Source organism: Sebastes fasciatus, chromosome 3 (assembly GCF_043250625.1).
Source record: "Sebastes fasciatus isolate fSebFas1 chromosome 3, fSebFas1.pri, whole genome shotgun sequence".
In the NCBI taxonomy this organism is placed as follows: domain Eukaryota; kingdom Metazoa; phylum Chordata; class Actinopteri; order Perciformes; family Sebastidae; genus Sebastes; species Sebastes fasciatus.
In genome coordinates this window covers 9,490,196-9,507,360 of record NC_133797.1, presented here as the reverse complement: position 1 = coordinate 9,507,360, position 17,165 = coordinate 9,490,196, and the positions used below count along the sequence as shown (strand labels likewise).

At 41.2% G+C, this 17,165-nt stretch overlaps 1 protein-coding gene across 2 annotated transcripts in view; it reads right to left on the bottom strand.

Moving 5' to 3' along the window:
• The window catches only part of dnah6 (dynein, axonemal, heavy chain 6), a 91,003-nt gene that overhangs the window by 46,645 nt on the left and 27,193 nt on the right, over positions 1-17,165 (bottom strand). For both annotated transcript variants that reach the window (XM_074628798.1, XM_074628797.1), the window contains exons 36-44: positions 15,971-16,097; positions 13,899-14,111; positions 13,593-13,814; positions 12,476-12,598; positions 8,679-8,861; positions 7,309-7,452; positions 4,509-4,730; positions 3,531-3,678; positions 3,101-3,258 (exon numbers count right to left, since the gene is read on the bottom strand). In XM_074628798.1, coding sequence (XP_074484899.1) covers positions 3,101-3,258; positions 3,531-3,678; positions 4,509-4,730; positions 7,309-7,452; positions 8,679-8,861; positions 12,476-12,598; positions 13,593-13,814; positions 13,899-14,111; positions 15,971-16,097 — 1,540 coding nt within the window. The remainder of the gene's footprint in view (positions 1-3,100; positions 3,259-3,530; positions 3,679-4,508; positions 4,731-7,308; positions 7,453-8,678; positions 8,862-12,475; positions 12,599-13,592; positions 13,815-13,898; positions 14,112-15,970; positions 16,098-17,165) is intronic.

Below are 17,165 nucleotides of genomic sequence, written 5' to 3'. Positions count from 1 at the left end.
GTTTTTTCATCATTAAATCCACTTCTGAGAATGTTTAAGACGAGAAATCAACTGTGTAGATTTTGAATATTGGCAGTTGAGCCATCTGTCAACAGGGAAATAAAAGCCTCTTGTCTATGAGACGGTCTCTTGAAACAGCATGACTGGCCGGCTCGCTAGCCAGCGATCCCTGCAGACGTGTCTACGAGACCGGTCTCTAGAGAGCTCCAGCCAGCACAGCTCACAGCGGGTGGCTGGCTGACAATCCCTGCAGGCGCAAGCTCGCCATTGCGCCAGTTTGCGGAGAATCTCAGCTCTGAATATGGCACTCAATTTTCAATTTCTCGCCTCAAAAATTCTCAGAAGTTGATTTAATGACGAAAAAACATACCGGTGTTCGGACCGGGTAGCCTTCAGAGCTGCCGTTGTTGAGTCACTCTCCTCTGCCGCAGCAGCTCCGAAGCTCCGGTTGGCATTATAGCTAGGCTTGCTACCGTTAGCGTTTAGGTTTAGAAGCCAGGAGCCAATCAGAGGCAGAGTAGGGGCGGATCTTCCCACAAGGCATACTGGGTAAACGCACCAACGTATGCGCAGAACGGATCGATCCCTATGTGGATATAAACAGCTCATTCAAAGTTAACAAAACATGATTCTTTTCAGGGTATTATACACTAAAGAATACATACTTTTTAAAGTAAAACAAATACTCTATTTGAGCAGGCAGCAGTGGTATGGAACATCAGAGGGAGATACAGAAATGGTCGGAATGGTGGCATGTGCAAAATTGAAAGTACAGTTCCTCCTTCTCTAGCTGTCTTTTGTTGCACTGATTCCGTCTTTTTTCTGTGTTAAACATCCATTTTTTTAACCTGAACTTGATATGTCTGGCTAAAACTAAAAAAGAATTAATTTAAAAAAGTACTTTACAGAGAGGATATATTAGTTGAATGGAAGGGTAAATAGAAAACAATATTAATGAATTAAATAAGTTGGTTGTTTTCATTGTTTCCAGATAAAAATAACACACACTTCCTGCCTGAATATAACCCTTTTCTGATAACTCTGAATGAATATACTTATATATATATATATAGTGTATACGTATATGCTGTTTGCATGTGTATGACCTTGTCGGTCTGTGGTGCAGTGTATTAACACACAATATTCTGAATGTATTGCTTATGTGCAACTCCAACATCACACATACACACAGTCAACTACATTACACTGCAAGACATCACATGCAGCCTAAAGTACAATCAGTCTTGTGAGTGTGTGTGTGTGTGTGTCCCTGTGGTTGTATAGCACAAGTTAAATGCAGGAAACATTGCGGAATACAAATATGGGTCCACTACATTAACACAAACACAGATGCAAACACACACAGGCGCACAAGATGAATGGGTTTCTTATATAAATAGGACTGACTCCATTAAAAGTCAAACTAGAAAATAAATGAAGTTTAATGCTGACTGTGTAAAATCAAAAAACTAAAGAGCTACAGCTACACTTTTTTTAACCAATCGAACATTAAAAAGGCACTTTGGGGAAGTAGGCTTGTTTGCCATTTCACCCCAGAGTTAGATGAGAATGTCAATATCATTTTCATCTCTGTGTTAAGCACAGCTCCTGGGTGGTTTAGCCTAGCTTAGCATGAAGACTGGAAACAGGAGGAAACAGTTAGACAAATTCTGTCTTAGGTGCCCTACAACAACTCCAAAACGGTCTTTGTTTGTAGGATGCATCTTCTGTGTTTAACATTAGGGTTGTGTATTGGCAAGAATCTGGCGATACGGTACGTATCACGATTCAATATATTGTGATATGTTGCAATACTGTTTGCAAGGCGATAAATTGCGATTTTTTTCAAATCTAATTTTAGGAAAACTGTAATGGTATAAAGACACACCACCATATGTATAAAATCTGAGTAAAAAAAGTCACTATGGTAAATGGCTAAAATGGGGACTAACATCATTACACATTAATACAATTGGACACGTTGGATCCACAAGAGTCTCAGCTTTCCAGTCATACCCAATTTATGCCCTTCTTAGACTGTATATCTAATGTATATTACTGTGTATTTGAATATTTCTGCATACTGGGGTCCCCTAAAGACCCCAGTTTGCAGAAATATTGGTTGAGTTGACTAGAGGTTAGGATAACTGACGACTGACTGACTGTAATGCTAAATTCACACTACAACACTTTCAAAGTAATCAGTTCGCTGTACTGTTCACACTACACAACTTGCTGTCTTGTAATCGGGAGAATTGAAGTCGTTGTGGTTTTCACACTACATGACTGACTGGCAACAGGGGGTCACACACTACAAGATCCTCAATCAGGTCTCCAAACTACGTTTTGTCACGAAAACACGCGAGAAATACACGGTAAATGACTTGATACCATGCATGAGATACATTGCTGATGTTGTTGTTGACACGTGTTTACAAAATAGCCTTAATAGTTTCCACAGGTTTCCACACTTCTTTTTACTATTTATTCCTCTAGGTGCAACAACAACTTTGCTTCGTGTTGCAGATACAACACATACAGTAAGTTCCTATTGTTACAGGCGACCCCTCCTCCCCCAGGTTTCCCCTCAACCCGTGTCTCATGCTCTCATTGGCTGTAGCTCGTGGCCGGACTCCCCGACAGGTCCAGATATTTAGCATGCTAGATATCTGGAATGTGTCTGCGAGGCATCGGTGAGCGTTGGCAAGTCTCTCGGCGAGCGTATTTGAACAGTTCACACATAGCGTTCGAACACCGATTTGCCTCTGATCTGGGGCTTTTGTCGAGGACCTCCAAAAACTGTCGGGGAGTGGTAAATCAGGGCTAAAGTCGTGTAGTGTGAACAAGGCATAAGACAACAAACAAGCCTAGGTGCCAAAATGTGTGAATGTTTAAAAAGCTCTATTTAAAACAACTGTTCTAACTGAATACTGAAGGCCAGATTAATATGCATTAAAAGGGACAGCCACATGCTATAGGACAGTATAACAGCCATCTGCTGAACTCCATGCAGCCAAAGTCAGACGTATGCTCATACATAAATCATTACTGTCAAATGCGCCGCTACGATGCAGCTCATCTTATTTGTATACATGTATACCTGGATCTCCTTCCAGAAGAATTTGCTTCTGTCGTAGAAGCCAGAAAAGTCCTGGAACTGACGCAGGAGTTCTATAGGAGGCTGAGAGCCATAAGTGTCCAGTTTAGGCATGTTCAGGTCATCCACAAAGACCACCAACTTCTTGTTACCAGGAGCACCTAAAGGGAGGGAAAGGGAGAAGGATAAAGAGAGAAGGAGGAAAAGTTTAAGAGATGTACAGATTGACAAGAAAGGATGATACTGTATGTAGATGGATTGAAAAAGCAGAATCGTGAAGGACAGCTGTATGTCCAGATATGTGAATGGATGGCTAGAAGAACAGACAAACTGTCTCATTTAAGGACAATAACAAGAAATGCTTCTGGACAGATTTTCTACATTGCGAATGAATGGTTGTGTGATAATGCAACTGCGAGCCAATACTGTATACCCATAATGTTTTTCCTCTTTTTCTCCAGTTTGGACTCAATGATCTCCTGCGTGCTGGCGGACGAGGTCTGAGCTGAGAAGTTGATGTAGACTGGGAGGTATCCTTCCTTTTCCTGGATGCTGTTCAGAAGGCCCCGGGCCACCACTGACTGTAGGACAGACACATATAAATTAGGGCCGTCAAAGTTAACGCGATAATAACGCAACGTGATTTTGAGGTTGTAGCGGGCTCAGTTTTAAAGCCATTGGTACCAACCATGTCTTGCTAGCTTGTTGTGAAGGAGGCTAAATAACACTCCAAAGTTATGCTCCATTTTTGCAATGAAAAACTGGCATTGGCATTTTCAAAGAGGTCCCTTGATGTTATGATTTGAGCATATTTTTCATTCTGTGAGGGTTTCTGGACAATACTTTTCATTGTTTTGTGTTGTTAATTGGTTTCCAGTAATAAATATATCCATACATTTGCATAAAGCAAGCATATTTGCCACCTCCCATGTTGCTAAGAGTATTAAATACTTGAAAAATGTCCTTTAAGGTACATTTTTAAACAGATACAAAATTTGTAATTAATTTGCGATTAACATTCATGTATTATTACGTCACAATGTCCGCAGTATTAGCCATTTGTTTATTACGTGTTTATTTGCATATGGAGCGAGGACGCATGTGGAGACGCATTCTAATGTCAAGTGTGAACAGACATACTTAGAGGTTAGAGCTGTCCACTTGTGATCGGATCACTCAGGACACATGTTAATGCCAGGTCTGAACAGGGCCTAATTCGTTCAGGGGAAGCTTTTCCAATTTCCGGCCTGCTCTTTGTCACTGTGGCATAGCAGTGCATGCAAATGAACAGCAAAAGACCTTTTTATAAAGTGAGGCACAAGGGTTAATTAACTTCTGTCTATTAGGTCAGTGTACTACTATTTAAAGTGCAGTATGTCACGGTGTTGCTACTACATCCATGAATCCTTACCTTCCCGACTCCAGTGCTGCCAGTGAAGAGAACAGAACGTCGCACAGATAGCAGTTTCTCCATCAGGTAGCCGTAGCGGACGGTGTCTGTGGTGGGGACCAGCATCTCAAAAAAGGGCTGCTCCCTGTTGTATTTAAATGAAGGGATTATCTTCTCCCATGGCTCCAGACGTTTGTGGTTAAAGTTCACGTACAAAGACCACACGGTGCCATAATTCGGGAGCTGCATGGCACACATGAACGCACATTAATTTACATGAAAATGCACAAAAAAACAAGGCAAATATAGTGTAATGAATTCTAAAAAAAAAGTATACAAGTGCCTTCAGTAGACTGAATGTTGTTAGCTATAAAACCTCCTCAGAAAGTGGGCATTAAAGAAACTCATTTTACTCTGTTGTTGATTGAAATGTCTCTTATGTGGCACTTTGGAAGTTTCCCTGCGGCATGTGAATTAGTATTTGTTTCCCTGAATCTTGAAGCTGTTACTGATGTGTGTGCGTGTGTGTGTGCAGTATGTTTTCCCTCAAGCTTCACAGCTGGGAGCTGGGCTACATTGGCTTTATCTCGTGGTAAACAACACAAAAACGGTCCTGTGATCTAAATAATATTATGATTCCCAAATGCACACAACACCACAGAAACAACAACATCATCAGCTCCTTATGCACTGACCGATGCACAGATGTGGGAGCATGTGGGATGTTCCAGATGATACTCTGCAGCCTTCATGAACCTTTTACTTACATGTTCACTCCACCTTCAGGTAAGTGAGTCATGTCCCTACCCTAGTGTGTTTTGCCTCCGTCAGTAAGGCATTCGCTCAATCATCTGCTACTACTGCCAGCCAGGTCAAACCTCTGTAACAATTAACTTTCCATTTCCTGTTAGGCTGACGGACTCATAACAGCCCCCGCCTTCCTTCATCTCTAGCAGTGGTTCTCAAGGAGGTAGGGACACGGTCAGTCATTGTGAAGGAGACAGACACGGATGCAGCAGACACAAACTTACTCATATGCTTGGGTCCATTTTCATTTGACAGAATATGCATTTTAACTGTAACTTTCCTAAAATAATAATTAACTGTTGTTTTTCTTCAGATGACATTAATTATATAACTAATAATGTTTCGAGAAGAAATAAGTTAACATTTCCCTCTGATGGTTTCTTATAGTTTATTCAGTCGGTAGTCCTAGTATGTTAAATAGTTTGGTAGTATGAGGGTTAAACTTTATCAAACCACTTTTTTTTATTGACGTGACTGGGATGAAATGTTTCTAAATGTCTTCTTAATTTGTTGGGTCTCATATTGTCAGCTGCCGGAGTTTTTCTTGTATTGCTGCTAGACCGCCCCGTTACAGGTGTGTGCAGGAGAGAAAACAGTTTCTAACCGCAGTGAAACTGTTGTTTCTGAAAGGCTGAATGACAAAAAATATGGACTGAAGCAAATTATTTCTTTAGATAAAAATATGTAGTATATTTTGGAAATAATACGATCTCTCTTTTTTTAAGGAATTTTGAATTTTGGACTGAGGACTGAGGCAATTACAGAGACGCACGGAGCACCACGTCGCTCGCTCTGTGAGTGTTTGAGAGAGAGGAGGGAAGAGAAGGTGGAAGGTAGGCTAATGTTTCTGTAAGTTTAATAATAATTAGAATGTCAACGTTGTGAATGAAGCTTCGAACTACTCGGTGCAGCCCTACTTTGTCATATTTTGATTACTGTCAGTTGAGCACATTGTCTTGTTTGTCTCCGAAGCATCCTGTTTTTTCATTTTTTCCCTGTCAAATATGTGTCCATTCTGTCAACCTAAAGACTACGTGTCTGAATGAACACCACTGCTACCATGGATGTATAAAGAGCCGATTTGTCTACTGTTCCGCCGTGAAAAAGATTCCCATGTCAAAACATTAATTGCGCATCACATTTTCACGAGTGACGCCACTACGCGAGTTTTGGGTGTGTAGTCTTTCTAATTACGTATTTTCACGGTCTGATACTTCAACAGTTTTACAACAAACTGTGACTTTCTCGACTTGCAAAATTATTTTTTAAATTGACAACCATCATATATGTGATTCATGGCACAAAAATATGTGTCTCTTGCTGTTGACTACCGTTCATATTTTTTCCAAAATAAGGTCCCATGGTGGTCCACCAGAAGGAGCGGGACTTCGCCTCTCTATTTCTCTGCACCTTCTTTACAAATAAATATGTTCTCTTCCATTCTACAACAACCAACCGATTCATAACTCTACAAAGTTTGCAAGGTACTGTTGGATAATGAAATGCAAAGGCCTCTTGTAATCTTGTCACAAAGCACATCATTTTATCTGATTTACCTCTCCAATATGTTACCTGACTAAAATGTACAATGTGGATGCTCTTTCTTAATGTCTTCATTTCACACGAGTGACTGACATCATAATCCTCTTTCAAACGAGATGTGCTCCAGCTAGATATATACGTCCTGTGCCAAGAGTACTTTGATGTAATATAATACGAGCTAACCTTCAGGCCTTTTCACATATTTCATGCTAATACCAGCAAAGGCGTTGATAAATGGATTTGACTCTCAGTAACAGTTGAGAGATGAATAAAAAAAAAACCTTGAGTGGCAGAAAAGAGTTTTAACAGCAACACTGGACATGTGAGACACACAGTTTTGTCTCTATGCATGTCAGTGTGATATGAACACAATGTGGTGTCTGCAAATATTACAATACTGTACAGTATAGTGCCAAAAAGACCCTCCATCCTGTCCACCTATCTCTGTGTGTATCTGTGGGTCTGTGCATACCTTAGCATCGTTGTTGCCTTCAAACTGCTCCCTGATGAAGGTGTCAAGAGCGTCCCAGTGAGCACTGGTCAGGTTTCCGCCTACTGCCCACACGTAGCAGAATATGAAGGTCTGACATAATATACTGTTGAGATGCATGGAATCCTGACACCAACACACACAGACAGACATAAACAAAGAGAAAGAAGCTCAATCAGTAAGTAACGGCATGATCCTACATTTACTGTGTGTATTTGTATAACAGGGGCCTCCATCAAGTACCTACCAGTAGCTTGCTACCCCTTTCTGAGTGTCTTACTAAAGATTCAAAGAATATGTACATACATTTGATAACACAGAGTCACTTTGTAAACCTGTTTTCATTACTATCCAATTTTTCCAGCTGGTAGCAGTCTACAAACAGAGAAGGTGAAAGAGCTGGAAACAATGCTTAAAAGACAACAGTCTCTGTTTACCAAACTGACGAAGAAGGTCAACGCAGAAACTGAGCCTTCGTTTAGTGGCGTACATCCTAATGAAACACAAAACTCCCTTCACCTATGGCAGGATTATAATAGAAGAATATGACTGTGGTGGCTGAAATGGTATTAAAGGAAGAAACAAGGTTGGGGATCCCTGATCTATAAGGTTAGTGGCGTTAAAGGTCCACTGTGTAGGATCTGGCAGCATCTAGCGGTGAGGTGAAGAGAATGCAACCAACTGAAGCCTCTCCTGTGTGTCAAGCGTGTTGGAGAGCTACGACGGCCGACGGGAAAATGCCTCTCTAGATCCATTTAAAGCAGAGCCAGTGCGTAGAGTGTGTGTGTAAATGGGAAGTAAGTAGTGAAGCAAGAGAGAGAGAGAGCGGTGGCAACAGGAGTGAATAATGTTGTCAACTCCGACCCAAGCAGGAAAAGTAAACATGTAGATATAAATGGCTCATTCTAAGGTAACGAAAACACAGCAATTCGTATTTTCAGGTGATTATACACTAATGAACAACATACTTATTAATATTATATTGCATTTTTGCCAATAGATCGCCCTAAATGCTACACATTGGTCCTTTAGGTGTGGTTTAAGAAGAGGTGCTGCCTTTGTCATCTGACCTTACCCACAATAACAATCTTTTTAATTACGACCTTTTCAAACTTGACAACATAAACATTCTAAATAGGCCCCTTTGTTTGTTAATGCAGCAGCTGACAGGATGTAAACTTGGGCCCAAAGCTGTTGCTCTAGCAACAGAATGGCAATGAAAAGGTCTATAGTGCCGAGTTATTGTGCAAAAATCCTCATTAGCAGCCACACCAACAGACTGGCCCCTGTGTGGCACCATAGACAGAACTGAAATAGACTAAAGTGGCAGTTAAGCCTTGTGTTTAATGTACCATTTCAAGGTCTGGCCCTCCTTTGCCCAGCAGCAGTGCCTCCAGCAGGGAGCACAGAGTGTTGACTTTACTGATGTCCACCTGTTGAATCGCCTGGGTACAATGCTTCAACACGAACTGAAGACCCTTCTCCACATACTGCTCAAACAGTTCCAGCAGGTATGTTCGCACTGGGTCTGGGAGCTACAGAGACAGCATGGAGTGAAGAGATTGATACAGGAAGAGGAAGGTAAGATTATGCAGTGATCTTTAAAGGTGCAGTGTGTGGGATCTGGCAACGTCTAGCAGTGAGGTTGCAGATTGCAACCAACTTAAACTCCTCCCGTGTGCCAAGCGTGGAGGAGAATTACATTGGCCGATGTAGACATAAACCATAGACTGTTTATAAAGATGGACAACGTGTCTGCAATTCTTTCCAATGAACAGAAGTGAAGCCAAAATATCGTGGATATGGGAGCTGTCATCTTGAGATCTTGACGGCATTTGGAGTCAGAGTCTGCGCATTTGTGATCAGGCGGTGGAGCCACAGTCTTGAGGTCACCGGCCTGAACCAATCGCAAAGTGAACACGGCCGCAGCTTGTCAACGAGAGAGACGCACAGCTCCCAATCATGACGTCTCACCCCCTTTTTATGGTATCAAATAACGAATTAAAACAAAGTGAACGCTTGGCGTGATGAGATCTAATATTTGACGTGTACTTTGACTTTTTAGTTTGGCCCATCCGCTGACATGGAAGGGGCGGGATTTATGACCTATACTGTAACCAGCCACCAGGGGGGCGATCAAGATGCTTTGGCTTCACTTTTGGGGAGCTATCATGTCATCCATCTTTATATACAGTCTCTGGTATAAACGGCTCATTCTAAGGTAATAAAAACACATTTCATATTTTCAGATGATACACTAAAAAAATAATATTATATTCCATTTCTGCCAATAGATCCCCCTACATGTTACACATTGTTCCTTTAAGATATGTTTATCTACATGATCACTGAGGCAACTTGGTTAGTTTAACTATATAGTTGTATAGTTCGCGATTTTGGGAAAATGTTTATCCACTTTCTTGCCAAGATTTAGATGAGAAGGTCGATACCACGCTCATATCTGTCTGTTAAATACAAAGCTGCAGCCAGGAGACAGTTATATGATCTTAGCATAAAAGACTGGAAGCAGGGGGAGGGGGGCATATCTAGCCTGGCTCTGTGCAAAGGTAAAAAAAAAATCCAACTTCCAGCATCTCTTAGAAGAACTTACTCCCTTACCTTCGAACAGAGCAAGGCTAGCTTTTTTCAGTCTTTATGCTAAGTTAAGCAAAATGTTTGGCTGTAGCTTCATTTTTAAGGGCCAGACTTGAGAGTGGTATTGATCTTCTCATCTAACTCTGAGCAAGAAAGGGGATACGCTTATTTCCCAAAATGTTAAACTATTCCTTGCACAGGTACTGTATACAAGCTGCTAATTTGAAGGAGAGTGTTCGACAAAGAAAACAGATAATTGGAATAAGTATGGGCAATGCTCTCCCTGTCCCCAAGAGACACAAAGAAACAGACTCCCTCAGTTGGAATAGCTAAGTGGAAATCAATACAAAGCGAATTAAAAACTCTAATAAACTCTAACTCTGACAAATCCACGAATTTGTTGAAGGTGTAATCAAAGTTATCCCATACAAAGCACAATGTACAAACACTTAAAGTCCCTGTGAAATGAAAAACACACCAGTTTTAATCCTGTGTTCCTGTGTTAATTGTTCATTTATCTCCTGTATGCCAAATATATGTCAAAAAAATCAGTATTAGAGTATTTTTACATCAAATCCCTGTCTTTTCTCTACTGTAAAACCGTTTCAAATGTTTGATGGCTCATCCTGCACTGAGGGGTGTTCTACATAACAGAACAATATGTAGATAGGAAGAGATGTGTGTTTGGATATCAGTGGGCAAAAACATTGTTTTCATTTCCAAAACAATGTGGCCGAATTCATTCAAGGGAAACTTTGCCGATTTGCAACCGACTCTGTATCACTGCAGCACGGGCAGTACATGCAGATGAACGTCCGGCGGATGACAAGAAACGACTGGCGGAGTTTTGCCAGCAGGTGAGCGGGGAGCTCAGGCGATAGCCGCATGCAGGAAGGCCGGGCGCTGTTCATCTGCTTGTACTGCCCGCGCCGTGGTGATACGGAGCCGGTTGAAAATTTCCCATTCATCTCTTCCTCATCCTCCTCCTCCTGATCTAAGAACATGTGAGAGACGTGTGTGTGGAGCCAACAGCCCTCTGCTCTGTAGCTCCATATCAAGCTAAACTCTAAGCCCGCCCACTTTTTAGCAGTCCAATCAAATGCTATGGATTTGATTTAAATCCCTCTTCTAACTGTATACTGCTCAAATATTCCGTTTCACTGTGAAATACATCTAAGAAAGTCCGTTCCCCCAAAAAATGTTGCCTGTTAAAGAACTGATTGAAGTCTCTTAAAGCTGTGGTAGGCAGATTTGAGCAAATATGATTAAAAAAAAGTTATTTTTATAAAACGATCACTATATCCTGTCAGTAGAGACAGGTAATCTGAAAAAAAATCATGTGCCTCTGTGTCCTCCAGTGCTCCTAATGGCATCTGCACGATTTCACAGACTGGAGGAAAACAACCAATCAGAGCCGAGCTGGAGCCTTTCCGTCTCTGAGCAGCTGAAAAATCACTCGCAAACTCCGATCAAACGGTCAAACTAGGCAGCGCTGATCAAATATGAATCAATATTCTGTTACTTAAATGCCTATTTCTCACATAAAATGTTTTTTAGAAACATGTTTTAGTGTACTGTTTACCGCCCACCATGAAAGTTGAAATGAGATGAGATTCATGAAATAGAAAGTTTGCTCCGGTGGGCGGTGCTTGGTATTTCCTCAACTGATCTCAACATGGCGGCCAGGTCACAAACTTTCTCATTTTACAGCTAAACAGTACACTACAAGATGTTACTGAAAACATTTTACACGAGAAATAGGCATCACAGTAACAGAATATTGATTCATATTTGAACAGCGCTGCCTAATTTTACCGTTTGATCGGAGTTTGCGAGTGATTAACGGCTGCCTCCGTTGAATGAACAGCCAATAAGAACGCTCCCTCTCTCTGAAATGACCTGTGATTGGCCAAAGTCTCCCGTCACAGGCTAGATTTTTTTAAAAGCCTGAAAACAGAGCCATGTGGAGATGCAGAAGTCTAGTTTTCTCTCAGAACACTTGAATTAGAATATGCTGAAGGGTCATTATGGAATTTTTGCCCAATAATGCCAAAAATATTCTGCCTATTACCGCTTTAATGGAGAAGTTTTTCAGATAAATGTGGAGAGAAAACAGGACAAGGCATGGACAACAAAGACAACACAAGCAACAAACAAATGACAGATAAAGACCCTGTCAACAAACAGAAGAGTCTCAGTCAATTAGAAAGTGGGGGAGAGAGTGTTAAAAGTTGACGGGAGAGATGACCCACTGTCACTGCGGTGTTGAGTCACCCTAAAAGGCTCAGGGCTAAATGTTGCAAGCTATAAACTTTGATGTGATGTGCTGTCATTAACGTTTATGCTGAAGCTTAAAGTTTGTCTGCTTGTGATGCCTGAAAAGGCACATTACCATTCATGTACCAGTGCACAAAACAGTCACAGTCTCACACAAACAGAGAATACATAATTAGATTAGATAACAATGAGCATGCTTTTAGCCACTTTCAAAAGGGATTTTGCAATTTCAAATGACATATTAGCAGAATTAGAAGAATGATAGAATATGTGTTACCTTGTCTCCTAGACCACTGATCCATGTCTGGACATAGGGCATCCACTTGAGCTCATTTGGGTCAATATACACCATCCCACATCGACTGACAGTGGCTGGAGATGCTACAGCCAAGTCCTGGACCTGAAAAACAGGAGATCAAAAAAGCTAGGAGCACAAACTACTGTTGAACCATGTAAGCACAAGCTTTAGCCATTTACCCTTTGACCCTTGGACCCGTCTTCAACACTATGAGTTTAACTCTCTGAGACCCACAATAGAACCATTTTGGTCTTTTTTAGGGTGAAACCATTTTGAAACCATTTATTTACCCAGATTTGGTGCTAAATGTGAAAAAATGTTGACATAAAAAATTTAAAGAGTTAATTAAAATAATTAAAAAGCCATGCTGTGGTGTGGTATTTGGTATAAAACTTTTGACATTTGGAGATTTCTTATTGTAAATATACCTAGGCAAGCCATCCATCCTCTGAATGCCTCTGAAGGTCTCTAGTTTGTAAAGTTTCATGAGGTTGTGATTATCCTAGAGGTCACCACAGGTCATTTTACACAGTGACCTCAAATTTCTAAAAATGGTCTCACTACAATGAAATGGCTACTATGGGGACTAACATCATCACACATGAACACAACTGGGCTCATTGGATCCACAAGAGTCTCAGCTTTACAGTCATATCCAATCTATCACAACATTTTTAGAATAGGCAAAAATAACACATTTACTGCATTCATAATACTGCATGGTTTTTGCCCCAAAAAAGGGGAGACTCGTGGGTATCCATAGAACCCATTTTCATTCACATATCTTGAGGTCAGAGGTCAAGGGACCCCTTTGAAATTCACCATGCTAATTTTTCCTTGCCAAAATGTAGCCTAAATTTGGAGCGTTATTTAGCCTCCTTCCTGACAAGCTAGCATGACATGGTTGTTATCAATTGATTGGATTTGGTTTTCTAGTCTTATATGATTTCTGTACCTTTACTCTAGCTCAAACTGAGCCTGCTACTGCTTCTGAAGGACAGCAATTTTGGTTCGGAATTGTGGGTCTCAGGGGGTTAAAACTGCTTATTGACTAGACAAAACATGAAACTGTACTTTCACAATGCTCAGCTCTAACCTCAAACACCATATGTATGGAATTAGTAAGTTTGATTCGCTCGCTGTTAGCCAGACAGAGCATCTTGTTGTCATCCAGCACCGTGTTCATGTTCTCAATCCACAGGGCGTCAACTGGCCCGTCGCAGACCACCCACTTGTGGTCGTCAGTGGTGTCGCTGACCGCATCACGGACGCTCAGCGCCATCAGTCCGTCACGCCACTCTAGTGTTAATGTGTTAACCTGAGGGGTAGAGGAAAGTAATGAATGAATATAGGGAGAGAGATGAAGAAGCTGCTGTGCAATTTCTTCTCCTGCCTACTGTACCTCTCCATAGAGCTCGCCCATTGTGACCGATTTTGGGTTGAGAACATAGATCTTGACATGTTGGTAGAAGGGGTTGTTAGCCGCGTGGCCTGTGAGATGGAGGGTCTCCAGTGTGTCTGCCAGGATGGTGTAGACAGTGGTCTTACCTCCACCAGTAGGCCCTACCAGCATGACACCATGACGCACTAACATGGTCTCATACAGCTGGATCACCTGGTCGTATAAAAAGAAGTGCAAAGGAGAGGAATGAGGGCACGTTTTGAGGATGGAACAAACTAATACTATATCAAAGTGAAACAGACACAAAGCATGGGAATTCTATTCACCTGCGTTATATTATTGTGACTGCAGGAATATCAGACACAGATATCTCAAAACCTAAGCACGTAAATCTAAAGCTTCAGTTATACTTTCCGAAAGGACGGCCGCACCGACATGTGCTGAAGTGGAATTGTGACAAGAAAGCATTTTAATCTTTTTATACTCTGTGTGAGTTTCTCCTTGCGGCAAACAGACGTTCTCAAAGCTCCTCAAAGTTCTCAATTTTCTCCGCCCATCCACGTCCACGTAGTTACAAAAATGTTGATGTGCGCCGACAGGCGAAAACCTGCCGCACGGAACCGCCGCGAAGGGCCGTATCTGATGGTGTGATGGCAATTTGGCCTTAAGGACACTTGCAACCCTTGCGGGTGCAGCAAGCATCACATGTCTGCATGGCTACATACCACCAGAGATACAGCAACTGAAAAAATAGGCATTTTGGGTAAATCAACCTTTTAAAAGATAAGGTTGGAAATAATCTATCGTTTTTATTATTGTTAAAGGTGCTAAATTTGATATCCAGAGCATTAATATAGCAGCAAACAGCTATTTGCTATGTAAAGATATAGAGGAGTAATGTCTACCTGAACAGAGAATGAAGTCATTCATCCTCTGTGTGTGTTGTAATCAGAGCTTCTCTGTGCTTTGTTGACATCGCCGGGCCGGCCGTGCGTGCTTTTAGGGTATGTCCGTGCATGTGAGCGTGCCCCACTGACTAGCTCACGGCCGCCGCTCTTAACTGCTCTCATACGGCGGTTACAGCTGATAACGCTGTCCCAACTGACAGCATTGTCACAGAAGAGTAGCACCCACCCTCCGGTTCCCCCCAAGGTTAGCTCTGTCAGCACTTTCGCCGTTGTTTTGCATTGTTAGCATTATTAGAGCTGTTAGCTGTGAGCCACCGGTTTGCTGTCGCCATGTTGAGAGCAGTTGAGAGGCAGCAGAAATGCTCCCAATCCCGTATTTAGCACCTTTAACAAATCTAATGAATATACAAAGATAATGAATTGATCCTATTAACAGCTGTTGCCTGTGTGGCTAAAGCTTGATAGACCTCCACTGTGCAATAACTACTATAAAACATAAATGACATGGCAAATATACACGGTAAATGGCAGCACTTTACAATTTACCTCCTATCTATCCATTTACACACACGCTCACACCAATGGCTCAAGTTACCATGCACTGTCCTAATCATTACGAGCAATTAGGGCTCATTGTCTTGCTCAAGGGTACTTCGACATGTACACAGGAGGAGCCGACAATCGAACCGCTTTTCTTGTCATTATGATGTCATTAGGCACCATAGATCATTTTGAGTTAATCTCGCATACACTGCCCTGGTGCTCTAAATACTCACTAGCACACCACGTGTTATTTATCCACAGCTGAAAATAGTCATCCACCAGTGCACAACTAACTATATAAACTCTAGTCTACAGTGTCCGGATGTTTTAGTTTTTCTTTTTTTTTTTAATGAAATATATTTGTGACTTGTTTAAAATATTTACATTATCAGTTGGAGCGAATGGGTTTAGGTATGAGTGCCACAGACAGTACTGAGGGAGGAACTAACACTGATGTTTTTGTCTTTTCATGAGATTTGTTGATGTAAGAAAAATAAAGAATAATACCAGCTCCATCTTTGAAAATGTATATATTATATGCAAAGTGTTCTACAGAGCTAAAAATATTCATAAGGAAATAAAAATGAATAAATAAGGAATATCACTTTTCCCCCCTTGTACCTTCTTGGTCATGCTAGCCAGTGGCTGTAGGTTTCGCTTCACCAGAGACTCCAGGATGGTGGTGTGTAGCACACCGTAGTCATGATCGGGAATACTCACACCAGGGAAGAGGTCAGATAGGATACCACTGGAGGGGGGTTGGCATAATACACACACATATAGTAAACACACATACACGTAATAGAAAATAATTGTTTTCACATGTAACAACATGAAAAACAACACACCTTTTTCTTATTGAAACTTATGTTATTTTTTGTAGGCGGTAAGGCTATCACAAATTGGGCAAAACTGTTGTTTGAAAATTTGTTCTAAAAAAACACGCAGGACCAAACTATTTGAATATCTATTTTTGTGCATTATATTTGCGCACCGTGCCCTAACTCTTCAGGAGCAACGCAGCACTGCACAAAAGCACGGCTGAACTTTTGTCAGATGCCCTGTTTCTATTTATCACTGTCGTTCGCTTTGAAATTGCTGCAACGGACGACGAACGGCTGATTCGTGAAATTGAAATGAGGAGTTGTCTATACGATACCTCCACATTTCACTATAAAAACCTACAAGAAAGTTTCTACTTGTTCTAGGCTATATTGTATTCATCGTCCTTTCCAGTAAATATTGCAATACAAAATGTGTTTTCTGTTTAAAAAGAACAAATGTCAGAAGACAGCAAGTATTACTCACCCATCTTTTAAAGCTGCAGTCTGTAACTTTGAGCAAATATGATAAAAAAATATTTTTATAAAACTGTCACTTTAACCTGACAGTAGAGCATGAGACAGATAATGTGTGAAAAAATAATTTGACCGCACCCCAACAAAAACAACCAATCAGAGCTGAGAAGTCTCTGGGCAGCTGTCAATCACTGCTTGTGAAACTCGCACACTCCAATCAAACAATATTCTGTCTCTGTAATGCCTATTTCTCGCCTCAAATGTTTTCAGAAACATATTTTTGTGTACTGTTTATCAATGTTGAAAACAGTCAAGCCAAAACCAAGCACCACCCACCGGCTGGAAAAAAATAACTTGTTATCATATTTGCTCAAAGTTACTGACTGCAGCTTTAAGTGGTTACATCTTCTGTGATCTCAGCACACAGCTGATAAGGACATAGTTTGTTTAGATGACGTAATGTGACGCTTGCTGTTATCAAAATCAGAAATGCCTTATTGATCCCTGGGGGGGAAATT